The sequence below is a fragment of the Bubalus bubalis genome, chromosome X (genome assembly GCF_019923935.1).
Source record: "Bubalus bubalis isolate 160015118507 breed Murrah chromosome X, NDDB_SH_1, whole genome shotgun sequence".
Classification (NCBI taxonomy): Eukaryota; Metazoa; Chordata; class Mammalia; order Artiodactyla; family Bovidae; genus Bubalus; species Bubalus bubalis.
This window is the reverse complement of record NC_059181.1, coordinates 81,603,348-81,631,114: the sequence shown is the minus strand read 5'-3', so window position 1 is coordinate 81,631,114 and position 27,767 is coordinate 81,603,348. Positions and strand designations below refer to the sequence as shown.

Sequence of the window (27,767 nt, the reverse complement as noted above, 5' to 3'; positions counted from 1 at the left end):
TAATTCCCTCATCCCTATGGATTCACACAGCACAGTGTTTAGTGCACTAAGGAGAGGAGCACTGTTGTCCTTAGGCAAATATATGGTGCAGGAGAGAAGGTTAAATAAAGGAGATGAGAAAAGTAATGATCCTGTGGTAAACACAATCGAAGGCCATCAACTTGGGACAGAGACAGCCATAAACAAAATTTCCCTTTTGGGAACTAAGTCCTTAGTGGTGGTGATTGGTGCAGAAAATTGCCAAATGATTACATGCAACTCACATCTCCAGTTTTTCACTCTGGTATTTTATTGTTACATTAATCAAAGCAGCAACTGATTCTATTAGAATAATATTATGCCCATACCAAAATCCAGCCAACATCTCAAGAAATCTACAGGTTAACAAATACAGATGTAAAAATCCTTAGCAAAATATGAGCAAACCAAATCCAGCAACATATAAAATGGATTACACACCATGATCAATTAGGATTTGTCCCAGAAATTCAAGGTTGGTTTAATATATTAAAATCAATCAATAAATACATATGATTATCTCAGTAGGTGTAGAAAAATCACTTGACAAAATTCAGCACCTTTTCATAATGAAAACACAACACTAGGAATAGATAAAAGGGAACTTTTTCAACCCAATGAAAGCCATCTATGAAAATAGCCTATGCATGCATGTTCAGTCACTTCAGTCATGGTCAACTCTTTGCAACCCTATGGACAGTAGCCCATCAGGCTCCTCAGTCCATCGGATTCTCCAGGCAAGAATACTGGAGTGGTTTGCCCTACCCCCCTCCAGGGGATCTTCCTGACACAGGGATCAAACCCATGTCTTCTGTGTCTCCTGCATTGCAGACAGATTCTTTACTGCTGAGACACAGGGAAAGTCCAAAAATAGCTTAGCCAATATCAATACTTAGTGGTGAAAAACTGGATGATTTACCCCTAAGATCACAGATAAGACAAGGATGTGCACTCTCACAAGTTCTAGTCAACATTGTCCTGGAGGTTCAAGCCAGGGCAATTACACAAGGAAAAGATTGGAAAGGAAGATGTAAAACTTCTCTCTTCTCAGATGACATGATCAGGTATATAATAAATCCTAAGCAATCCACTAAAAATCATTAGAATTAGCAAAGGTGTTCTGCAAGGTTGCGGGATACAAGGTCAATCCAGAAAAGTCATTTGTATTTCTATACACTAACATGGGCTTCCCAGGTGGCACTAGTGGTGAAAAACCCACCTGCCAATGCAGGAGATGCAAGAGACCCAGGCTCGATCCTTGGATTGGGAAGATCCCTTGGAGAAGGGCATGGCAACCCACTCCAGTATTCTTGCCTGGAGAATCCCATGGACAGAGGAGCCTGACTACAGTCCATAGGATGGCACAGAGTCAGATACGACTGAAGCGACTTAGCACACACACATACACTAACAATGAACAATCCAAAAATAAAGTTAAGAAAACAATCCCATTTACAATATCATCAAAAACAACAGAATACCTAGGGATATATGTCAGCAAACAAATTGTAAGACCTGTATGAAGAAGTGAAGTGAAGTGAAGTCACTCAGTCGTGTATACTGTATACTGAAAACTAAAAAATATCATCAAAAGAGATTTAAGATAACCTGATTCACTGGAACATCATCTTGTGTTCATGGGTTGGGAAACTTAATATGGCTAAAGAGGTTATATACTCCAAACTGATGTATAGATTCAATCCAATCTCTATCAAAATCTCAGCTAACTTTTTTGCAGAAATTGACAAGCTGAACCTAAAATTCACAGGAAAACACAAGGAGGCCAGAGTAGCCAAAACAATCTTCATAACTTTAGATTTGGCACTATTAATTGTATTCTTAGATATGACACCAAAAATACAAGCCACAAGAGAAAAATTAGATAAAAGTAGATTTCATTAAAATTAAATAATTTTGTATTTCAAAGGATGTCATCAAGAAAGTGAAAATACAACCTACAAAATGAGAAAAAGTACTTGTAAATCATATATCTGAAAGGGGTCTAGTGTCCAGAATACATTAAGAATTCTTACAACTCAACAAAAAAGGGCAAATAACCCAGTTAAAAATCGGCAAAGGATTTGAATAGGCATTTCTCCAAAGATATAGAAATGGCCAATAAGTAAATGAAAAAATGCTTAACATCAGTCATGAAGGAAATGAAAATTAAAGTCACAATGAGATATCATTTCATACACATTAGGATGGCTATAATTTTAAAAATGTAAAATAAGTATTGGTGAAGATGCTAGAAAATTGGAACCCTTGTACATTGCTGGTAGAAATGTAAAATGATGCAGCCACTTTGGAAAACAACTTGCAAGGTCCTCAGAAGGCTTAAATACAGAATTATCATTTGACACAGTAATTCTGTGCCTACACCCAAGAGAAATAAAAATAGATTTCCATACAAAAATGTGTACACAAATTGTTATAGCAGTATTATTCATTATAGCCTCAAAGTAGAAAGGCCGAAGTATACATCAGCTGCTGCTGCTGCTGTTGCTGCTGCTGCTAAGTCACTTCAGTCATGTCCGACTCTGTGTGACCCCATAGATGGCAGCCCACCAGGCTCCTCTGTCCCTGGGATTCTCCAGGCAAGAATATTGGAGGGGGTTGCCATTTCCTTCTCCAATGCATGCATGCATGCTAAGTCGCTTCAGTCGTGTCTGACTCTGTGCAACCCTATGGACAGCAGCCCACCAGGCTCTTCTATCCACGGGATTCTCTAGGCAAGAATACTGGAGTGGGTTGCCATTTCCTTCTCCATACATCAACTGATAAGTGGATAAATAAAATACAGCTACACAATTGAATATTATTCATCCATGAAAGGCAGAAGTACTGATACAAGTTACAACACGGATGAACCTTGAAAACTTTATGCTAAGCAAAAGGAGTCAGACCTACAAAGCCACATGTTATACGATTCCATTTATCTGAAATGTCCAGAACAGGCAAATCTAAATTGACAGTGGTTGCCAGGGGCTGGGCACAGGGAGGAATGAGAAGTGGCTGCTAATGGGTAAGGAGTTTCTTTTGGGGATTGTGAAAATATTCTGAAATTGGTAGTAGTGATGATTGTACAACCATGTGAATATAGCAAAACCCACTAATTGTACACTTTAAAAGGGCAAATTTTATACTATGCAAATTTTATATCAATAAAACTGTTACTTTTTTCAGTTAAAAAAATAAACTTTACTTTTTAGAGCAGTCTTAGGTTCACAGCAAAGTTGAGCAGACAGTTACAGAGATTTCTCCTCTGCACCTTGTCCCACACACCCACAACCACCCTCATTGTCAACATCCCACAATGGAGTGGAAAATTTTTTATAATTGATGAACCAACATTGACAAGTCATAACCACCCAAAGTCCATAGGATATATTACAAATCACTCATGGTATCATACATTCAATATGCTTGGACAAAGGTAGTTAGTCACTCGGTTGTGTCCAAGTCTTTGCAATCCTATGGACTTTAGCCTACCAGGCTCCTCTGTCCATGGGATTCTCCAGTAAAGAATCCTGGAGTGGGTTGCCATTTCCTTCTCCAGGGGATCTTCCTGACCCAGGGATTGAACCTGTGTTCCTGCATTGGCAGATGGATTCTTTACCGTTGAGCCACCTGGGTGTGTCCACCATTATAGTAGATACTCAGTCTGACAGAATAGTTTCAGTGCCCTGAAAATGCTCTGTTAAAGCCATTTTTTGTTTTTTAAAAAAAAAAAAAAGTAGAATTATAGGAGTAAGAACCCAGTAGGAGATGTGTGCCAAATCTTCAGCTTTCTCTACCCTGGTTAGCCGCATCAGTGTCTTGCTTCTTTTTTCTTCAGTCCCTGCCCCCAAAGTTTCTTTTTGAATTTCTTTACTCCTTCCTTCACCTATGGCAGAATCATTATGTTTACCAGTCAGCCCCACCCTGAGCCAGGAACACTGGACATGCGTTCTAGGGTCTTCATTTTGTCACATATTCTCTACAGCCCTTTTCTTATATTATGTTTGTACAGTAAACAACTCCCTCCAAAAATGAGTCAGGTAAGGCTCAAAAAACAGTCTGAGGCAACAGAGAGAAAAGGGAAGTATGGGAGCATAAGCTACAGCGAATGGGTGGCCTCATTGTTCCAAAATCCTCTACTACAATTGAAAATAATCAAGGAAACCTAGACATTCCATCCTGGTAGTTTGGACAAGTATTTTGAAATCTTCCAGGTAGAGTCTAATCTATTCCCAATTCACAATAATGAACTTAAGCCATTCTCAGAGAAGTTGGCAACCATAGAAGAGTCCAAAGTTATTTCTGTCACCCATTTTAATATTTAACACCTCTTGTCATTAACATGCCAGTAACAATGTAAAAATGCCAGTAACAATTCCCAATGTTTAACTTAGGTTCCTAATGCATGATATAAAACAAATTACCTGTTGTTATATGCTCAGTGGAGAGTGAGAAGAGATACTATTGATTTGTATTTGGAAAATAGTTGCCTAGAAAGAAATACTAATAGACTCTAGGACTTATTCAAAGGATGACAGATCTGCAGTCTCTAAGCATTTAGAATCCCTCTGTAGATAAAACTGAAACTGTTAGTCACTCAGTCATGTCTAACTCCTTGCGAACCCATGGACTGTGGTCCACTAAGTTCCTCTGTCCATGGGATTCTCCAGACAAGAATACTGGAGTAGCTGCCATTTCCTTCTCTAGGGGATGTTCTGGACCCAGGGATCGAATCCAGGTCTCCTGCATTGCAGGCAGATTCTTTACCATCTGAGTCACCAGGGAAGCTCTCTGTAGACAGGGTTGCCCTAAATCGGTCACAGAACTCTGGGTAAAAGTACATAAGGGTGTGGTAAGACATCGTTAAAGAAGCAGAATTTATGTTCAGTCCTTGTAAATTATCAAGGCCACATGAGACTGACCAAGATACCACTTCCCACAAGCTAACACAATGAGAGACTCAGGCAAGCACCACTAGCAAGTACAGGCCCCTCTAAGAGCACTTTGAGAAACTGATTCCCCGTCACTGCCATCTTGCACAAACCATCTTACCTAACTGAAATTGATTGGAGACATTCCCACACGTTTGCATTATTTCCGGGCTATTCCATCCTAAAGGATATAATGCACAGCCTGAACTTATCAGCAGTCCTGGAAAAAAAAAATACACACAGGCAGAAAAAAATACAACAGGCCTCTGTCAACCCAACATCCCCTCTGGATTAGCTCAGCTCAAATTCTGCCTCTTTCACTCAGAGTTTACCTTTCCTCTTTTACCCTAGATATCTATGACACTATCAACTCAATAGGATGTCTTTACTGTGTCAGGGGTGGTGAGCTGCAACAGATAGTAAAGGGGCCAACTCATAAAAAAGGACAGTACTGGGGATTGAGACCAACCAATGTACTTTTTACAGCCAAAATGTTTTTGCCAATGATTCACATAGCTGAGTTGGCCTCTCCAACCAGAGTCCTCTTCTATGTTGGTCTGATTTACAAAGAACAACAAGGTAGAGACAGCTACTTGTCCCTACAATTCAGCCTTTTCTAAGAGTCAGGTCAGTCCCTACTAGTTGAAGATAGGTCATGATTTCTGTAACTTGAAATCAGTTGCCAGACTGAGATCTACACAAAGTATACACGTTATGTAGGCTTCTACTGGTGAGCAGGGGACCACATCCCCTCCTCCAGAAACACTTCTGAGAGACCATGCCAGATTCATGCTAAGCATTCCTACTTTCTTTAGCTTTCAAAACCTTCCACTGTGCCCCTTGCCTTCATCTCATTTTGTTGAGGTCATTTAATTATTAGAGGGCAATTCTACATGATCTTAGTGATAACATTGCTCTTCTGACCAGAGATATAAATCTGGGTCTACTTGTTGGCATTGCCTTTTAAGGACATTTGCGTCAACTACAGCTCATGTTTGCTGCCTAGGTTTACATTTTGTAACCTGTGACCCACTCCCCCTTGCCTTTGGTGATCGTGAATTGGACTAAGCATTGGCATCTGACACAAGAGCAACCAAATTCATTGGCTGGCCAGTAATGGGTGATATATCATGCTCTGAAGAGAATAGCTGGGCCAGATTCTTGTTTCTAGAAATGTTAATCAAGGAACACAGAAACGTTGTGCTAGTTAGCAGATGGAGCAGAAGATAGGAAAAAAACACCAGGAGGTAAAATCAAGTCTGTGTCAACCTGAAGCCAAGTTCAATCCAAAGTTATGAATAGACATCAGTTCTGGGTAAGCTGAGCAAACTGATTGGTAAAAGAAGAGAACACAGTGGCAGAAATCAGATACACCATGAAGGGAAACTCCGTACTGTTCCTGAAAGAGTTAGGGAATTCAGTCCTTGTCAATGGCTTTCCAGTTCCACTTTTCTTGCTGCTAAGTCGCTTCAGTTGTGTCCGACTCTGTGTGACCCCAAAGACGACAGCCCATCAGGCTCCACCCTCCCTGGGATTCTCCAGGCAAGAACACTGGAGTGGGTTGCCATTTCCTTCTCCAATGTATGAAAGTGAAAAGTGAAAGTGAAGTCTCTCAGTCTTCGACTTAGCGACCCCATGGACTGCAGCCTACCAGGCTCCTCTGTCCATGGGATTTTCCACTTTTCTTATGTTATAATAAATCCCCTTTTTCATTGGAGAACTCGAGTCTCTGCTACTTACAACCAAGAGAGTCTAACTACAAGAACACTATACTTAAGTGCTACACCACAGGTCATGGGATGGTCACCTACCACGAGTGTGGATGCAGAACCTAACATAGTATGCTGCTGCTGCTGCTGCTGCTAAGTCGCTTCAGTCGTGTCCGACTCTGTGCGACCCCATAGACGGCAGCCCACCAGGCTCCCCCGTCCCTGGGATTCTCCAGGCAAGAACACTGGAGTGGGTTGCCATTTCCATCTCCAATGCATGAAAGTGAAAAGTGAAAGGGAAGTCGCTCAGTTGTGTCTGACTCTTAGCGACCCCGTGGATTGCAGCCCACCAGGCTCCTTCATCCATGGGATTTTCCAGGCAAGAGTACTGGAGTAGGGTGCCATTGCCTTCTCCGTAACATAGTATAGAGCCCCCACAAAGCAGGTATTTGATTAATGGTGACTGACTGGCATATTTAGAGGTTCCAGAAAGGTTCCAGACAGTGAAAGGCAGGCTGCTCCAGGGACTGCTGGCCTTACCTTTGTTTCTCTTTCCTCAATGAGGAGGATTCTCTGTATACACTCTGAGAAGCTAATAAGCCCACTTTGCCTTCAGCTGAAGCCTTTTTGAAGAAGATCTTAACATACTCGCTAAGCTTGTCAGCAACATGGCAACATGCTGCTGCTGCTAAGTCACTTCAGTCGTGTCCGACTCTGTGCAACCCCAGAGATGGCAGCCTACCAGGCTCCCCTGTCCCTGGGATTCTCCAGCCAAGAACACGGGAGTGGGTTGCCATTTCCTTCTGAAAAGTGAAAGTGAAGTCACTCAGTCGTGCCCGACTCTTAGCGACCCCATGGACTGCAGCCTACCAGGCTCCTCCGTCCATGGGATTTTCCAGGCAAGAGTACTGGAGTGGGGTGCCATTGCCTTCTCCAATGGAAACACGAGCTGTTCTCAATATTCAGTGAGGCCAGAGAAAAAGATATGGACCTAAAGAAAAAACAAGAAGAGTTTAAATAGGAAAACAGAAGGAGCTTTCTGATGGTGAGAGACTGTTTAGAAACTAAAAAGAGTGACCAAGTAAGGTTAGAAATTCCCTTCAGTGGAATGCTTAAAAGTAGAAGACATTCTTATCTGTCCGATAGCCTTAAATGAAATGAAACTGGTCACTCAAAAGACTTTTCTAGGCTCTGGAATTTATCCAGTGGCAATGGAACAGCACTCATTTTTTTCTTATTACAGATAAACTGAAATCATATGATATGAAGAGGTATGCGCCAAAGTATGTGATCCCAGAGTATACACAATGGGTTAAGGACAGAACTGGAAACGAAACCTCAGCCTTTTCCTGCTTTCAGTGTCTACCCTTTGAGAGAAGAGTTAATAAAAAATGAGCTTTTCCACACAGAGTAGGCAGAAAAAAACACATGTTTATAAAAGAACAGCAGTTCTGTATTCCAGCCTCCACACTCAGATCTCTGGGATGGGCATGAGCTCTGACTTTACAAGCAGGGGCCTGTGTTAGCTAAATGCCTTTCCTAACATGGCAGGAGAAACCTTCCACCTTCTTCAGCCCTCCTGCTCCTTAGACCTTATCATGCTGAGAAGTTCAAGTCACAGATTACCTTTTCCAGGAAATCTTTCATCACCATCCCCAGTGCCTACCCCAAGCAAAGTTACATATTCCTTCCCTCTGCTCCAGAAATACCCTGTGCTTACTTCTGTGATCAGAATATTCTGTGATATAAGCCCTTAAAACTGCCACCTGCTTTCATTACTGGACTGTGCATTCCTTGAAGGCAGGTACCATATTTCTCTTCAACTATGTATCCTTGTTACCTACTTATTACCTGGTATGTAATAAGTGCTCAATAAATGTACCTGTGTCAGAGTATGCTCTGCCTATCTAACAGATAGCTTCCTTTGCTCCCACTTCCCAAGGGGGGAGCTTTCTGAAAGGATCTCCATAGTAGAGATGAGAGGTCATCCTAGACATTCAATACAGCTACAGAATTTTAGAGAAGGAAAGGCCTTTGGAGAGTATCTTCTCCAATCCCTCTCCATTACAGATGTGGGTGCTTAGACCCAGAGAGGGAAAGCAATTTACTCAAGTTGCTGGCAATGCTTTTCTTACTGATAAGAGAGATCCTTAGAAGTGCTGTTCTTCTAGAGACAGGTGTCCAGAAATGATCACTTTTTGGCAACAGTATCTATAGTAGGCACTAGGAATCTTATAGGCATTAAGATTCAGAGAAACAGCAAGAGAACAATACAATATTATATTCTTGAAAGTTGCTAAGAGAGTAGATCTTAAATGATCTCACCACAAAACAATTATGTGAGGCAATTTATGTGTTCTCTAACATTATTGTGATAATCCTTTCACAATGCATACGTGCATCAAATCAGTGTATTGTACACCTAACACTTACACAATGTTATGTTAATTGTATTTCAGTGAAGCTGGGGAAAAAGAGAGAGAGAAAGAGATTGGGTTTTGTAGTCCATGGTAACCCACTCCAGTGTTTTTGCCTGGAGAATCCCAGGGACGAGGGAGCCTGGTGGGCTGCCGTCTATGGGGTCACACAGAGTCGGACACGACTGAAGTGACTTAGCAGCAGCAGCAGCAGTCCCTAGACCTAACTTCAAATTCCAGCTCTGCCCCCTAGAGGCTGTGTGACTTTGGCAAGTTACTTAATCTCTCTGTGCCTAAATTACCTCATCTTTAAAATGGGAATAATAGTACTCTAACTTACAGGGCTGTTTCAAAAAGTAGTACTCATAAAGCTGCCAGGCACATAGAATGTGCTCAATAAAGATTTATTACTATTATTAAACAGCAGCCTATCTCTCTCGCTCTTCCCTAACTTTCTACTTATATTCGCCATGCTAATTTCTTCCTCACATTTTTTTGTCCTCATAACAGATGAAAAGTCAAAAGCTGAACAAGGCTTGATTTAAAAGTCACCTGCTTGGTGTTTTCTTGCAATTTTTCTCAGGCACCAAGCCAGAAAGTAGGAATCTGTCAGGTATGTGTTCTGCCCCAGTGCAGGTGGCTACATTCTCCTCTCAACCTGCCCTACCACCCCTCCCATCCCCCAGTCTCCCTCCTGCCTTTCAGACAGGTGAGCACAATAGGTTGTAAACATACTTCATGGACTTGTAACATACAAGTGCATACTTAATTGCACTTGTAACAGAGGATTATAACACATTTGATCACAGATGGCTAAAGATGTCCAAGGAGACATATTATTTTAAAAACAAAGTCACAGGGTCATTTATCCTCATTGTTGAATGGTTCTGTGAAGACCCACAGGATCTTCTAGAACTAACACTCAAAAAAGATGTCCTTTTCATTATAGGGGACTGGAATGCAAAAGTAGGAAGTCAAGAAACACCTGGAGTAACAGGCAAATTTGGCCTTGGAATACGGAATGAAGCAGGTCAAAGGCTAACAGAGTTTTGCCAAGAGAATGCACTGGTCACAGCAAACACCCTCTTCCAACAACACAAGAGAAGACTCTACACATAGACATCACCAGATGGTCAATATCGAAAACAGATTGATTATATTCCTTGTAGCCAAAGATGGAAAAGCTCTATACAGTCAGCAAAAACAAGACTGGGAGCTGACTGTGGTTCTGATGATGAACTCCTTATTGCCAAATTCAGACTTATATTGAAGAAAGTAGGGAAAACCAATAAGCCACTCAGGTATGACCTAAATCAAAGCCCTTATGATTATATAGTGGAAGTGACAAATAGATTCAAGAGATTAGATCTGATAGACAGAGTGCCTATGAACTCTGACCATGAACCTATGGACGGAGGTTCATGACATTGTACAGGAGGCAGGGATCAAAACCATCCCCAAGAAAAAGAAATGCAAAGAGGCAAAATGGTTGTCTGAGGAAGCCTTACAAATAGCTGAGCAAAGAAGAGAAGTGAAAGGAAAAGGACAAAAGGAAAGATATACCCATCTAAATGCAGAGTTCCTAAGAATAACAAGGAGAGATAAGAAAGCCTTCTTCAGTGATCAATGCAAAGAAATAGAGGAAAACAATAGAATGGGAAAGACTAGAGATCACTTCAAGAAAATTAGAGATACCAAGGGAACGTTTCATGCAAAGATGGGCACAATACAGGACAGAAATGGTATGGACCTAACAAAAGCGGAAGATATTAAGAAGAGGTAGCAAGAATACACAGAAGAACTGTACAAAAAAGATCTTCATGACTCAGATAACCATGATGGTGTGATCACTCACCTAGAGCCACACATCCTGGAATGTGAAGTCAAGTGGGCCTTAGAAAGCATCACTATGAACAAAGCTAGTGGAGGCGATGGAATTCCAGTTGAGCTATTTCAAATCCTAAAAGATGATGCTGTGAAAGTGCTGCACTCAATATACCAGCAATTTGGAAAACTCAGCAGTAGCCACAGGGCTGGAAAAGGTCAGTTTTCATTCCAATCCCAAAGAAAGGCAATGCCAAAGAATGTTCAAACTATCACACAATTGCACTCATCTCACATGCTAGTAAAGTAATGCTCAAAATTCTCCAAGCCAGGCTTCAGCAATACATGAACCGTGAACTTCCAGATGTTCAAGCTGGATTTAGAGAAAGCAGAGGAACCAGAGATCAAATTGCTAGCATCCACTGGATCATCAAAAAAGCAAGAGAGTTCCAGAAAAGCATCTATTTCTGCTTTATTGACTACACCAAAGCCTTTGATTATGTGAATCACAACAAACTGGAAAATTCTTCAAGAGATGGGAATACCAGACCACCTGACCTGCCTCTTGAGAAATCTGTATGCAGATCAAGAAGCAACAGTTAGAACTGGACATGGAACAACAGACTGGTTCCAAATAGGGAAAGGAGTATGTCAAGGCTGTATATTGTCACCCTGCTTATTTAACTTATATGCAGAGTACATCATGTGAAATGCTAGGCTAGATGAAGCACAAGCTGGAATTAAGATTGCTGGGAGAAATATCAATACCCTCAGATATGCAAATGACCCCACCCTTATGGCAGAAAGTGAAGAAGAACTCAAGAGCCTCTTGATGAAAGTGAAAGGGGAGAGTGAAAAAGCTGGTTTAATATTCAACATTCAGAAAACTAAGATCATGGCATCCAGTCCCACTATGCATGCATACATGCCAAGTCACTTCAGTAGTGTTCAACCCTGTGTGACCCTATGGACAGCAGCCCACAAGGCTCCTCCATCCACAGGATTCTCCAGGCAAGAATACTGGAGTGGGTTGCCATTTCCTTCTCCACCAGTCCCATCATTTCATAGCAAATAGATGCAGAAACAATGGAGACAGTGAGGGACTTTATTTTGGGGGGCTCCAAAATCACTGCAGATGGTGACTGAAGACATGAAATTAAAAGATGCTTGCTCCTTGGAAGAATAGCTATGACCAACCTATACAGCATATCAAAAAGCAGAGACATTACTTTGCCAACAAAGGTCCATCTAGTCAAAGCTATGGTTTTTCCTGTATTCATATATGGATGTGAGTAGTTACCTTTGCCGTGGAGACAGGGGAGTACGATCAGGGTATGAAGACTTAAACAACAGCAGTAATAGTCTATTCCTTAAGCCTTATGATGCATATATCTGAAATATTTCATATTATACTTTCAAAAATAAATAAGTCAGCCTGAGAGGCTATGTAGAATCCAGAGTGCCAGGCATCAGCTCTTATTCGGGAGGTTTCAGTTCAGTTCAGTCACTCAGTCATGTCTGACTCTTTGCAACCCCATGAATCGCAGCATGCCAGGCCTCCCTGTCCATCGCCAACTCCCAGAATTCACTCAGACTCATGTCCATCGAGTCAGTGATGCCATCCAGCCATCTCATCCTCTGTCATCCCCTTCTCCTCCTGCCCCCAATCCCTCCCAGCATCAAGGTCTTTTCCAATGAGTCAACTCTTCGCATGAGGTGGCCAAAGTATTGGAGTTTTAGCCTCAGCATGTCCTTCCAATGAACACCCAGGACTTGTCTCCTTTAGGATGGACTGGTTGGATCTCCTTGCAGTCCAAGGAACTCACAAGAGCCTTCTCCAACACCACAGTTCAAAAGCATCAATTCTTCAGCGCTCGGCTTTCTTAACAGTCCAACTTTCACATCCATACATGATCACTGGGAAAAACCATAGTCTTGACTAGATGGACCTTTGTTGGCAAAGGAATATCTCTGCTTTTTAATACGCTGTCTAGGTTGCTCATAACTTTCCTTTCAAGGAGTAAGCATCTTTTAATTTCATGGCTGCAATCACCATCTGCAGTGATTTTGGAGCCCAGAAAAATAGTCTGACAGTTTCCACTGTTTCCCCATCTATTTCCCATGAAGTGAAGGGACCAGATGCCATGATCTTTGTTTTCTGAATGTTGAGCTTAAAGCCAACTTTTTCACTCTCCACTTTCACTTTCATCAAGAGGCTTTTGAGTTCCTCTTCACTTTCTGCCATAAGGGTGGTGTCATCTGCATATCTGAGGTTATTGATATTTCTCCCAACAATCTTGATTCCAGCTTGTGGCTTTTTCCAGCCCAGCGTTTCTCATGATGTACTCTGCATATGAGTTAAATAAGCAGGGTGACAATATACAACCTTGACGTACTCCTTTTCCTATTTGGAACCAGTCTGTCGTTCCATGTCCAGTTCTAACTGTTGCTTCCTGACCTGCATACAGGTTTCTCAAGAGGCAGGTCAGGTGGTCTGGTATTCCCATCTCTTTCAGAAGTTTAAAGGCCCTAAGGAATCTGCATTTAATAAGCACACCAGGAAATTCTTATACAAGTGCTTCAGCACCACTCTGAAAAACACTGTGATAGAACTTCCTCTCTAAAGAGATAAAGAAAAATCAATGACACCAGTGCATAAAGCCCAGGGCTGAGAGTCAGAAGGCCTGGACCACATTCTCTGCTCTGCTTCAAATCTTCTACATGAGTCTTTGTTAATAGGTTAACTCCTTTAAATACCATTTCCCAAACAGAAAGCCACTTTTATAATCCTTGCTCAACATGGTACATATAAGTTAAATGATGACTGATGACAGTTTGCAAGACTTTTCAGGAAATGCTTGGTTTGCAGAGAAGATAATGGATTTTAGAAAACACCACCCTTTCCTTGAATCACATTCTCAGTGATCTGTCTCCAATGGCAATTTCATTCAGCTTGAAGCATGTAGCATTAGGACCTTATATGGAGCAAAACATTAGTGCCTGTCTGGGTTTGTTGAATTCTATCTGCTTAACTAAACCAAAATAAAAAGTCCAGAGTGGTAGTTCTCACTTGGGTTGGGGAAAGGGAACACAGAACACACATCAGAGTCACTGGGGAGATTTTTAAAAACATGTAGCCTTCCACCTGTTGCTATGTATATCAGTATGGGAAAGAGTGAGAGAGACCATTTTTTTAAGCACTCCAGGTGATTCTGATACATTCCCTGCTCTAGAAAGATTCTTGGCCTCCCTCAAGTAACCTGATCCAAGATCTTACACTTTTTCCTGCCAAGAGTTCTTTATATTTACTTCTCACCTATTTCTTCTTCAGTTAGCTCTCACTGAAGTTAGAGGATAATTCAAAAGCATCTTGCATGTGTATACACAGGGGAATGTAAATAATGACCTTATTCTCTGGGATCAGGGGCCAGCTGGTTGGAAACCTCAGCATCCCCGGGGTTGAAATAATCTCCTGACCAGATGTTTCCTTCCCTGGTTAGAGGAGGGCATGAAGGTCCCAGTGGAAGGCTCTCTGGATCCTACACTTGTCCAGCTGGATTGGCTGCAGGTGGAGCAAATAGGACCCAAGGGCCCCATCAGGTCACCTTGCTGAATCTGACTCAGGCCAGCAGTACTTTATTTCTTCCTGTCTCTCCCACTTCCCACCGCTCATCTCTGTGGACAGCCGCCAAACTGGGGAACAAAAATCAGGCAGAGGGGAGGGAGTAGTTCTTAATGGATACTCCATCTCTTCAGTGGTTTGGGGTCTGGCAGAGATAAACCAAACCTGAAACAAATGGGCTCCTCCCCCTGATATATTTTGGTTAATGCACTAGCTGCTGAGAAGCAGTCCAGCCTGGAGCAATGAAATCAATTTCCCTCGGTTGAACAACAGGCTTCAACTTAACCCCCACAGCTCTTTCTCTTATGTCTTTTATCCGTGTAGCTCAAAACACTCTTCAGGTTTGGCTTTCTGCCACTAACAGTGCCCATCTCTGAGGAGTGAGGCACAAGATCTCTGCAGAACCTTGGATAATGTTTGTGTGCCAAGGGGCGCCTAGAAAATATGATATATTCAAGCAGGCTTTACCATTCCTTCACATCTGATATAACCTTGACAGGCTCCAGTTTCTAAAAAGGAAATGAAAATGACTCTTAGTTGGCTGGTATTACAGATGGGAAAGTTGTGGAAATTCAGCCATCTGTCCAATATTATTCCCTTGTCCAGAGAGAGACCTTGTAGCACACCTTGGGTCTTAACTCTTTCCATGACTATTGTCAAGTGGCATTTTATTCTTGAGTTTTAAAGACCTTCATCTAAGCATAAACACTGTGACTATGTTCCTATGAGCAATAGCCAATGGGGAATATAAAATGGCAGAATCATATGAGATGAAAATGATACTGATGTTTCTGTTGCCTCTGCATGACATCTGCCACTCAGTTAAAGTTCTTCCCCATTCAGTTCACGGATTACTTCATTAGATTAGAATGTTAATTCAAATTTAAAATTTTTACAATGAGCTTTTTTTTACAGGCTCTATTTTTTTACTGTGAGCTCTCCGATGACTGCATTCAAGTAGCCTTGAGGTGCAATGGCAGTGATGAGCTAAGACCGTGCTTCTCATCAGGGACTGACTTTTTACACCCTTCACCCCCCACCCCAACCAGAAGACATTTAGTAATGTCTTTGAGACATTTATGGTTATCACATATTCGGGAGGGTATTACTGACAATCAGTGGATAAAGGTGAGGGATGCAGTTAAATATACCACAATGCATAAGAATAAAATAGTTGCCTACTCCCCAAAACAAAGAAATATCTGGTCCCTTTTCCTTAGAGGAAAGAGGGAAACAAAACATCATCTTAAGTGGCACAAAAGAGAATCCGGTACTTTTCATAAGAAGGCAAGGAAATCATAATACGTTAGCTTAAGGTTTCTCAACTTTGGCACTATTGACATTTGGGACCAGATATTTCTTTGTTTTGGGGAGTAGACAACTGTTTTATTCTTATGCATTGTGGTATATTTAACAGCATCCCTCACCTTTATCCACCGATTGTCAGTAACACCCTCCCGAATATGTGATAACCATAAATGTCTCAAAGACATTACTAAATGTCTTCTGGTTGGGGTGGGGGGTGAAGGGTGTAAAAAGTCAGTCCCTGATGAGAAGCACGGTCTTAGCTCATCACTGCCATTGCACCTCAAGGCTACTTGAACGCAGTCATCGGAGAGAAGAAGGTAATTAGGATCTGGGCTATCTTGCCAATGAACCAATTCAAGGAAAGAAGGGAAGTGAACATGAGAGAGGTCAGTCATTTGCTTACAACCACAGGGCAACTTAGTGAAAGAGCCAGAAGTGGGATCGAAGTTTCCTGGCTCCAGTCACCCACACTGTGCTGCTAATGGAGATGACAGTTACAATGAATAGGAATTCTAAAACTTCAGGAACAACAACAAACTTCAGCCATAGATTCTACCAGCACTTTTTTCCATTTCCCCATCCAGGTGTGAAAAATAGCTCATATATTCACACACGTATTTGCCTGTGTGTCTAAACTTGCCTTTTTCTTCTCAGTTCAAATGAAACCACTCCCATTGCTTTCCTACTGTCTGCCATTTTTGCATTTTGTTCTTTCTTAGCCCATCCACACACTGCAGCATCCCAGGTCTCCCACACTAAATTTAGAGGCAGACTGAATGAGGGAAAAGATAAGTAGAGTGAGTCGGGGCCAGAGGAAACCTGGATAGACTGTTGATGACTACCAGTCAGGGCTAGCCTTAGATATTGCCAGATAAGCGGTCAACTGCAGTCTGCCTGGTAGCTAGCATTTCACTATTAGAGATGTATTTTTTTGGTGAGGACTGCATATTAAACTCATTCAGTAATTAGCACCTTTGTGTACGTGTTAATGAGATCACGGTCCTCAGATAACTACCAGCGATCAGGGATCTTAGAAGTCAAGTTTATTTGGGAACTGTAATACTAGAGTATAGAGTTGTATACCATACTAGTAGTATACTAGAGTTGCGTCCTCTGCAAATCAGACCTGGATAATATTGTTAGATGGGTACTCTGCAGGCAAAAGAATGTGATGAAAATCAGGGCCAAAAAAACAGATATCAATTCTGCCTACTAGACAATTTTGCTGTGAATAAAACCCTAATGTAGATTGCGCTTTGGGGAGTCCCAGACCAGGTATTTCAAAGGAGCCCCCATTCAGAGTCTAGTTGTTGTCCAGTTGCCAAGTCATGTCTGATTCTTTGTGACCTCCCCCCCGTACTGTAGCACCCCAGGCTCCTCTGTCCATGGGATTCCCCAGGCAAGAATACTGGAGTGGACTGCCATTTCCTACCCCAGGGGATCTTTCCAACTCAGGGATCGAACCTGTGTCTCCTGCATTGGTAGGCAGATTCTTTACCATCTGAGTCACGAGGGAAGCCCATTCACAGCCTTAGCCCATTCACAGCCTTAGGGTTGGACAAAGAGGAGAAGCTGAGAGTGGATTTCCCTGTAAGGCAACACGCCCACTATGCCCACCCCTGCAAAGCTCCCCAACCTCTCCAATCTCAGCCACACAGTCTTACCTCCCACGAACTGTGCAGCTCCCATGCAACGTCCCATCATTCTGGAGATGAGTTCTTCCATGCAGCAGCCCAGGACAGCAGCCAGTGCCACCAGGAGCAGCAGAGCACAGCCAGCACCTGTCACCACCGTGCACATCTGCCAGGCCAGGCTGGGGATGGCACTGAAGCTGGCATAGCGCCCACACTCTTCAACCATGATCAGACTCTGCCCCTCTCCCCTCACAGGGTAATTGCACCTCCGGAATGTGCTGAATGACACTGGCTTCCCCAGCTGAGATCCAAAAAGCCAATAAGGCAGGAAGTAACTGGTAGAACTGGCCACGGCGGTAACAAGGGACAGGAAGGCCCAGAGGGTCCCCACCAGGGTCAGGCTGCTCCTCATAGTCCCAGGTTTCTCGGTGGGGATGGGGAGATGAGTCGGTTCACAGGACGAAATGCAGAAAGTTGTCATGTAGGCTCCACCAGCCTAGTTTTCATCTGCCTGGCCAGCCCCAGGGCTCAGTCATGTGCTTCTTGGCCCTTACTTCTTTCTGGATAAGGTTATTGTCTTGAGGACCATTTGGGTCCCTATGGGATTCTGCTCTCCACCACTTTTCCCATCTTCCCTTCCTTCCACCTGGTTCAGACTTCTATGATCTCTAGGCTGCAATGGAAGAACCACAGAAGTGAATTAGTGACTGTTCCGTCTACTCCAGTGCAGCCTGCCTAAGTGTGTGAATGCTAAGTCATTTCAATTGTGACCAACCCTTTGTGACACTATGGATTATAGCCCGCCAGGCTCCTCTGTCCATGTGATTCTCCAGGCAAGAATACTGGAGTGGGTTGCCATGCCCTCCTCCAGGGGATCTTCCCAATCCAGGGACTTAACCCACATCTCTTACATCTCCTGCATTGGCAAGCAGATTCTTTACCACTAGCATCACCTGAGAAGCCCAATGCAAGCCAAACAGAGAGCTTTTAGTTCTTGACATCTAGCTTGGAACAAGGGGTAGGAGGGAGGCCTGAATCAAACCTAGGCTCTCCAGAGAGACCCCAATTTCTGATGGAATGACCTTGTTTACCTGAGGCCTGGAAGGAGGTACTGCCTCAAGAGGGCCAGGAACCAAGGTGCTTTCAGAGAATGAAGGAAGAAGGAAGATCACTCACAGGGCCTGCCCATACTCCAAGGGAGAAGAGGGAAGGAGCACTCACCATGGAGTTAAAGGATGTGTCCATTTGACCTTAGTAGGATATCCAAGAGAGCATTAACTTGGGCTTTCCCAATATTGCATCAGTTAGGTTTAAATGGGTAAATAAAATAAGGGGCACCTAGTCTCATTCCTTATGTTCATCACTGAGCAAGCTCTGTTCAGTCACTTTTCCTCAAGAACAAAAAAGGAGGCACCATCCCAAACAATGAGAGTTGTTTAACACTAAACTGTCTACTAAGAAAAGCTGCCCAGTCCTTTGCTGAATATAATCATGAAAACTTCTCTCTCTGAAACAGATCTGGTTCCCCTTGCCTGGCCGCAGGAACATAGATCTCGAGCTGTAAGGGCCTTTCAAGATGCCTTTGGAACAAGTCATCTCAGATTCAAGACGCTGAGTGCCTTTTTAGATTTAATCTCCTCAGCCCAGCTCACAAATGGCTTTCACAGACCCCACTGTCAAAAATCAACTGCTTCCTTCCCAACTACATTAATCTGCCATTGCATTCTGGCCTGTTTCTCAATGAAGGCAGCCAGAGACCACACTGCAGCCTGCTGACAGCACTGTGAACATCTCCAGCAAACAGGTGCTGGAATCTGTTTCAGAAACTTCATGATTCATCACTACTGCTTAAAGTTACAGGTGGTGGGAAAGGGGAGAAGGGGTAGGGGACTAAAGGCAGGGGAATTATAGGAACTGTCCATGGGGTCACCACCTTGCCAGTTGAGACATGGCCAGAAACAAGTAGCAGTTGTACTCAGAGTCTCAAGGACCTTTCCCAGCCATGTCACAACTATTATCAAACAATGTCTGGCATGAAGCAGGCACTGCCATCCATGTATATTTAATTAAAACCATTCTAGAGAAGCATCCAATTTCTAGGCTGGCAGAAATCTTAATGAATCACCTAATTCAACCTTTTTTTTTTTTACATATGGGGAGGTGTGGCCTTGCAAGTGGGTAGTGATTTCCCCCAAATCACAGAGAAGTTAGCAAGCAGCCAGACTGGAATAAGAAACCCAATCTACAGATGCCTAGGCCAGTACTGTTGTACTCCACAGTGCAAACCACCTTCCTCCTCTATCACTTTACATATAGAAATACAGAGAGGAAATGATTTCCTCAAGGGTAAAGAACTAGTGAAGTACCCTGGCTGGATCAGAGTGCAGTTATTCGATTCTTAGTATAATGCTCTTTTCTTGCTTCACCACAATTCCCCTCCCAATACAGATATATTGTGTGCTGTGTGTTTTGCACAGGAAGGGAGCAGAGACTATAAATTGCAGGTGTTTACTTTGGAATGTTAGGGCTTGGGAAGAAAGTGCCCCGAGCTGGGCCCCAGGGAATGAGGCTTTGTGCCTGAGAGTTGGGGGAATGAAAGAAAGATGTGATGCAGGGTTGAAAGCCAACAGGAGAAGTGAAACTAGTCTTGAGTAATTGCTGTTAGAAAGCAGGTATGCTTGGCCGCAATGAGGTAATGCCTCTGCTTGCTATATTAGAGCATGTAAGATTATGGAAAATGCAAGCAGCTCTCTTTTATGAGCTCACTTCCTGGTGAAGAAGCCCAGGCCAGAGGATGAGAGGAAACAAGCTGATAAACAGCTGCTGGGTGCACCATCATATTCCCTTCCAAGACCATTGTTTCATGTGCTCTGCTAAACAATCTCCTCAGGTTGGTAAGAAAGGTAGTACCCCTGGTTTACAAATGAGCAAATATGGAATCTAAAAAAATGGTACTGATGAACCTATTTGCAGGGAAAGAATGGAGATGCAGATGTAGAGAGTGGACTTGTGAACACAGTGGGGGAAGGAGAGCAGGATGAATGGAGAAAGTAGCACTGACATATATACACTATCATGTGTAAAGTAGATAACTAGTGGGAAGCTATTGTAGCCCAGCCTGGTCCTCTGTGATTACGCAGAAGGGTGGGATGTGGGGAGGGGAGGGAGGCTCCAGAGGGAGGGGATATATGTATAATCCCTGCTGTTTTGCATTTTGTATGGCAGAAACCAACATTGTAAAGCAATTTTTCTCCAATTAAAAATAAATTTAAAAAATAAAGCTAAGGAACTTGCCCAAATTTACACAGTGACTCAAATGGCAACACCATCATTTCTCACCTCTCACTTCACCCTCCCCATATTCTTCCTCATCACCCCAAAAGTGTTTCAACAAAAAGCCTTCATGGTTTCCCACCCACAATGGCAAATCTGTTTAAGGATGATGAAAAAAATCAGATGGGAAGGACAGGCAAGGCAGGAGGAAAGCAACTTTCTCTACCCAGCATGTCACCACCAGGACCAGGGCATTAGATGTTTCAAGTTTGTAGTCAGAACTAACTCCATATGTCCACCATGAATGTTTATCATTTTGAGATCAAGTCCCAGGACAAAAGCCAATAGAAGGGAAGAGAGTATAAGGCAGAGAAAGGGACTAAATCGGTGAGTGGTACCTAGGCTATACTAAAATAGGAGGAGGGCTTCTGATATAAGGTAATCACCATCTGTGCCAAGACAGGCTGTTTAAAAACCTATAAGACTACCAACCACTGTTACCATCATTTCATTTTAAATATGCCATTTTGAAGCCAAGAGATAGGAAGGTGGAATTACACAATTCAGTTTAAATTAAATATGTTTAGCTTTAGAAAAACTCATTGGCTTTCAGAATTTAAATTAAGTACTTTCAACTTCAATAAAAACTCATTCTCCTTATCTCATTTAGAACTAGGATGACCAACCATGCTAGTTAACTTGGGACTAAGAGATGTGGGATTGTCAGGGATGAAACTATTAATAGGAAAGTCCCCAAATGGATGAGTTAGTCATTCTATCTAGGGCTAGAAGTGTGGTGAGCCAGCATAATCCATGGACAGCAGGTTGAGAATCACTGCCACAGATAATTTTCTCTTGCTCTCTCTCCAGGACTCAAACAATATAAAGTGAAAAGTTACCATGGAATTAAATAATGGAGAGATGAAATCTTTATATCCTGAAGGTAAAATCTTTCTGAATCATAGGCTTGACCTCATGCAGTAAAGAAAGGGAGGTCAGAGATCCCATTGCTCAATATTTTCTGAGCACAAAATAAGCCCCAGCCCAGCTTCTCCTATGGCAATGGGCCACGTGGGGTCTGCATGTACACTGTTATATGTTCACACAGAGAAATGCATTCAACCAAATGCTTTGAGTTACTGCACCACCTGTCATGGAGTAACCTCCCTTCATGACAGCCCTCCAAAGCAATCAAGTTCATTCCCAGGAGCTAGCCAAGTCTCTTTTACATTCACATAAATAAAAGTCACACACAATGCTATACTTCACTTTACTTCTCTTGTATATTTCATGTAGCAATCACTTTGTTTCCCTGTCCTGGAAGGCCTCACCACACAGCCACACTGGATTTCAGAAACCAAGAACTCAGCCTGGTGCTCCTGCTAAATGGTCCAGTAACCAGGTATTGCTAAGTTGGCTACTGTCCCTCTCTCTTTGTTTATCACACGGTCTCTCCCCCTTGGTTGCTCTATCTCCTCAATGGATCACATGCCTGTTTCTGAGAGTGGCTGTATGAGATGCAATGAGTGTGGCTGGAAAGTTATAATGACCAGGGTGGAAGCATGAAGGCTGTTCTAAATTTATTGTCCTTACTAGAGACTAGTAGTAAGGATACAGTGGTCATTCTAAAATAGACTCATGCATAGAGGTCATTTCAACCTATAAGATGTAGGAAACACTCCTAAGCCATACATATCAAATGATTATCTATACTGCTTTTAAAGAACTCTAGAGAAAAGAGGAGTCAACAGTTTTTCTCAGTAGCTTGATGATTCTCACTGTCAATAAATAATTTATGTCTCATTTTAAACCTTTTTCTGATACAGTTCAGTTCAGTTCAGTTCAGTTGCTCAGTCGTGTCTGACTCTTTACGACTCCATGAACCTCAGCACTCCAGGCCTCCCTGTCCATCACCAACTCCCAACTTAAGACCAATTCCTTTCGTCAGGTCCTCAGAGGAAATGGAGGACAGATTGGCCACTGTCATCCAGACAAGGGCCCTTCATCAACACAGATTAACTCAGATTGCTGGTATCTTGTGCTCAGTTGCTCTTGCGACCCCATGGAGCTCCAGGCAAGAATACTAGAGTGGGTTGCCATGCCCTCCTCCAGGGAATCTTCCCAACCCAGGGATTGAACCTGTGTCTCTTGAATCTCCTGCATTGGCAGGAGGATTCTTTACCATCTGAACCACAGGGGAAGCCCTGCTGGTACCTTACCTTTGGACTTTTCCTCCCCAAATGAGCACTCTACCTCTCCCTGTGGTGTCTCTTTCCCAAGCCTGTAATCATTTGTTCTCAACTTTTCACTCCTGTGCATCCCTTCTTATATGTGAGCACTTACTTAATATCAATGAAACTGGAAACATTGCTCTTGTATTTTTTTTGGTGGAGAAAAATAAAGCAAATTCTTCCAACACCTTATCTCCTCCCCAGTCTCCATGGAAAAGGACTCAAAACACTACCGGTTTTGGACTGGTTTGTGAGAAGCAGATTTGTTGGCACTGTTATTGGCAAGGGAATATGAATGGGCATTTCTCCTCACACCCCCAAACAATGTGCATAGCCTACTAGCCAACCCTTTAACAAATAGTGGGTTGGCCAAAAAGTTTGTTCAGCTTTTTCCGTAACAGCTTACAGAAAAACCTGAAAGAACTTTTTGGCCAACCCTATTCATCATACTCAGTGTTGAGACTTTAAGAAATAATTAATAAGCATAGGCATATGGTTTCAGTGGGTAAATAGAGTCCTACTCCAGAAAAATTTCTTGCTCTTGTATCGAATTGGGTATATAAGCAACATGACCATTCTAGATCTTTCTGCTTCAGTGCGTGCTAAGTCACTTCAGTTGTGTCCAACTCTGTGTGACCCTATGGACTGTAGCCCGCCAGGCTCCTCTGTCCATGGGATTCTCCAAGCTAGAACACTGGAATAGGTAGCCATTTCCTTTTCCAAGGGATCTTACTGACCCGGGATGGAACCTTGGTCTCCTGCACTGCAGATGGATTCTTTACCACAAGTACCACCTGCTTCAGACACAGCCTCAAAAAAGAATCTATAACCACTTTCCAAGTATTTCTTGCCTTATTTTCTGCCACCTGAGTTCCCCCAGAATTTTCTCCTCTATACATCTCCCCAATGGGCATCTCTCCAGATTCTCCTATGCCTGAAATCATCTCATGACTTACCTACCCCCAGAATTGTGTTTGCTTCCCATTTGTATCGTGGTGACTTGAAGACCTCACTTTTTGTAAAGTTTATTGAGGTACACTTGATATATGAAAATCTGCGCATATTCAATGTATATATCTCGATGAGTTTGGACACATGCCTACATCTGTAACACCGTCACCACAGCCAAGGCACTGAATATATTCATAATTTTCAAAAAGTTCCTTGTAATGAATTTGGGTCAGTTCTAGTGAGGTGGATGAACCTAGAGCCTGTTATACAGGGTGAAGTAAGTCAGAAAGAGAAAAATATCATGTATTAACCCATATATATGAAATATAGAAAAACTGTACTGATGAACTTATTTGCAGGGCAGGAGTAGAGATGCAGACCTGGAGAATGGACTTGTGGACATAGAGGGTAAGGAGAGGGTGGAACGAATTGAGAGAGTAGAGCTGAAACATATAAACTACCATATGTAAAACAGATAGCTAATGGGAAGTTGCTATATAACACAGGGAGCTCAACCCAGTGCTCTGTGACAACATAAAGGGGTGGTATGGGGTGGGGGTAGGAGGGAGTTTGGAGAGGGAGGAGACATGTATACTTATAGCTGATTCATGTTGTTGTACAGCAGAAACCAACACAACATTGTAAAGCAATTATCCTCCAATTAAAAATAAATAAACAAATTGAAAAAACAAGTTCCTTGTACTCTTTTGTGGGTTTGTGTGTGTTAAGAAAACTTAACATAAGGTCTATCCTTGCAATGTATTTTTGAAGTGCACACCACCATACTGTTAACCACAGGCACAAAGCTGTACAGAATATCTCTAGAAGTTTTTCACCTTGTGTAACTGAAACTTTATGCCTACTGAGAAACAGCTCCACATTCCCCCTTCCTCCAGCCCCTGGCAACCACCATTCTACTCTATGCTTATAAAGACCTCACTTTAGGTCTAAATCTTGTCTTTCAAATCCTCAGCTTTCTTGCTTGTGGATTGTCTTTCTAAGTCTTCTCCCTCCTCCCATCCTCTTTTAATCTGGGGTAGAAAGACTAGTAAAAGTAGCTGTGTTGTGTTTGTTTGTTCATTTATTTGCATTTCTCCATCCTGAGGTGAAGATGTTCACCAGGAGGTAAGATATTGGGAGGCAGGAAGCCAGGGAATTAGTGCCGAGAGAGGACCAACTGAGTCATCAATAACCTAGAAGGTCAATTCTAAATAATCACGTTGGCCATGGAGAGACAGGGAAAGACCATAAAAAGAACCTCCATGTTATGTCCTGGGCTATTCCCTTTCTCCTGAGTCTGAGATTAGAAAGGTGGAAATTGGAATAATTTCCCTAAATTTTATATGAGCTTCTCCCTTCTTTGTAAAAATAAAATAAAATACTGCTCATTGAGCTCCCTGTCTGTCTTTTGCTTTGGAAAGTGGGGTATCAATCAGAGATCTTCACCCCAGGTCTTATTTTGCCTGGACCAGTGCCACCACCTTTAGTGTTCAATTGGTCGGCTAGGAGGCCAATCTCACACCCTCCATGGGTTAGGAACTACTCCAACCAGCCTGCTCTGGCAAGACACCGTTAAGTTCTATCAACAATGGATTAGCTGGTAAAGCATTTCCCTACAACCTTAAGTTAACAGCCCCAGCCCTACTATTGTTGCCCAGTACTCCCTCTACCCATGACCTCCAGTAATGAATAAAATGCCACCACAGCTGACCTCCTCCATTCAATGAATCTAGCCAGTCTAAGAAGAAGGTGCACTGAATGCTTCTCCTACTTCAGCAGACATGAGAGGCAGCCTGGCATGTGAAGAGTGTTTTTCAAATGGGGTCCCCTAACACCTCTGCATCAGAATTACCATCAGTACTTGTCCAACCTCCTTTTAGGATTCACTGAATTAGAATCTATGGAATTGGCATTTTTCAAAAATCCTCAATTGATTCTGATGGAAACTAATGATTGAGAAATAGCATCTTCATGGACAAGAGTCCAGATTTTGGAATCCAGATTTGGGATAGGGTCCTGAGGTCTGCCCCTTACAAGTTAGATGAAGTTGAAAGGCTCACTTAAAACCTCTGAGTTTGAGTTTCCTCTATAAAATGAAGATGATGGAACACCGAGTTCAAGTGAAGTATCATCTGTGCTGTTATCCTAACACCAGGATAGGTAATTCTCCCATCTACTAGAGAAGACAATGTCGTCCCATTAAGTAATAGAGAAGACTCAGAGTCACTCAAGAAGGAGAACATTATTCCTCTTCCCTTTCTCCCCTAACCAGTATCTCAGTGATTTCTCCTCACCATGAGACTTCTTTCTGCTTTGTTTCCTACCATGAAACAGAATTATTTGGCCCAGTGTTCCTTTCAAGAATGGATTTATAGCTAAACTATTGCAGGTTTTTCTGGAAATCATCATGCTTTGGCACACAGTAGGAACTCAAATATTTACTGAGCAAATGCAATCTTTTACTTCCAGTCCAACTCACTTCAACATCTGCATTTCAGTTTAACCCAAGCACCCCATTTCAGTACCGTAACCCCAATTTTGGCAAGTCTAAGAAGTCAACCCAGCACATCAGCAAACCCGATCCACTTTTATTTCTATAGACAGGTCAGAACAAAATCCTTCCCTCCACTCCCAGAGACACGGACTTCCTCTCCTCAAGTTACCAACTCTCCTGGGGAAACCAACCAGCATTTAACTCTTAGGTCTTCACACCGTGTCAACACGAAACGGGAATCCAGCCCCGATTCCTCTTAGCCTCTGTGCAAACAACAGACTTGAGGAAGTAAAAATGAACCAGTTTGCCTTTGGGAAGAAAACAGCTTCTCTGAGCTGTCAGATGAAAGGGCAGGAAGCCTGAGAAAGGAAGGGGAGAAGGGGGGCTGAGCAAGGGGAGAGCAAACAGTTTCTTATCCAGCTGTTTCAATTGTATTTGGCCCAAGTTGCAAATTTACCTTCTGACCACGAAGGCTGATTGACTTATTCCCTGTCTTCGGACTCACATCTGAGAAACAACTTCTCCTCACAGCTTGTCAGAGGGGATGGGAATTCCAGCTGCTCTTTGCAGTGATGCCTGAAAAAAACTTGCTTTACCTTTGGGAGAGAGAGGCGGAGTCTAACCTAATGGGAATTAACTCCAAACATGCTGGAGTCTTCAAAGTCAGCCTCAGACATGCAGGCACTTGTAGCTCAGCAGGCACAGCATCCCCCACCTCCATCCTCACAGATGCCAAGTCAGCTGTGCGTGAGTAAGTGCGAGTGTGCATGCATGTGTATATGTGTGTGTGTATGAGTGTGTGCAGGCATGTCCACACTTGAACTGCATAGCTGTCTCACTTCCTCACTTGCTGCCCAAATGCCTGCTGAGGAATAGAGGTTCTCCCTAACTTCCCAAACCCTAAATAATCTCACCATGTATATTACATAGCAGATTTACGTGGCTGGAAATGACTCAGTAGACACATGCATGAAGGGAGTAGGACAGAATAAACTCTTTTCCCCAAACTGATTTCCACTATATGACGGGGAAGGTGCTCCAACAGGGCCATCCATGACTCCAAGGTCTTGCAAGTTTACACTGAAAAAGTTAAAATCACACATTGAAAAGGCTAAATAATACTTTAAAAAAAAAATAACAGTACTATCAAAAAATTATAGCAGCACTACCAAAAGTCAATGTTTAATATCCCAAAGCACCAATAACTGTTTTTATGTTTGAGAGAAGAGTTGAGAAGTCTGGAGATTCATGAAGCTTTGCCTGACACTCTGCTCCAAGCTGATGTCATTTCTCCCACCTCTAATGTCCCTGGCACTATATATTTATTTCAGGAAATTTATTACCTTCTACCTTGT

The 27,767-nt window shown here is 42.6% G+C and overlaps 1 protein-coding gene across 2 annotated transcripts in view; it reads right to left on the bottom strand.

Annotated features, from left to right (window-relative positions):
* LHFPL1 (LHFPL tetraspan subfamily member 1) overlaps positions 1-26,991 on the bottom strand; it is a 60,240-nt gene extending 33,249 nt beyond the window's left edge. The window contains exons 1-3 of one of the 2 annotated variants that reach the window (XM_006048219.4): positions 26,870-26,991; positions 17,494-18,136; positions 5,071-5,169 (exon numbers count right to left, since the gene is read on the bottom strand). In XM_006048219.4, the coding sequence (XP_006048281.1) occupies positions 5,071-5,169; positions 17,494-17,944 (550 nt within the window). In that variant the 5' untranslated portion in view covers positions 17,945-18,136; positions 26,870-26,991. The remainder of the gene's footprint in view (positions 1-5,070; positions 5,170-17,493; positions 18,137-26,869) is intronic. The other variant, XM_025276467.3, reaches the window with a different exon arrangement.
* Positions 26,992-27,767: the final 776 nt, after the last annotated feature.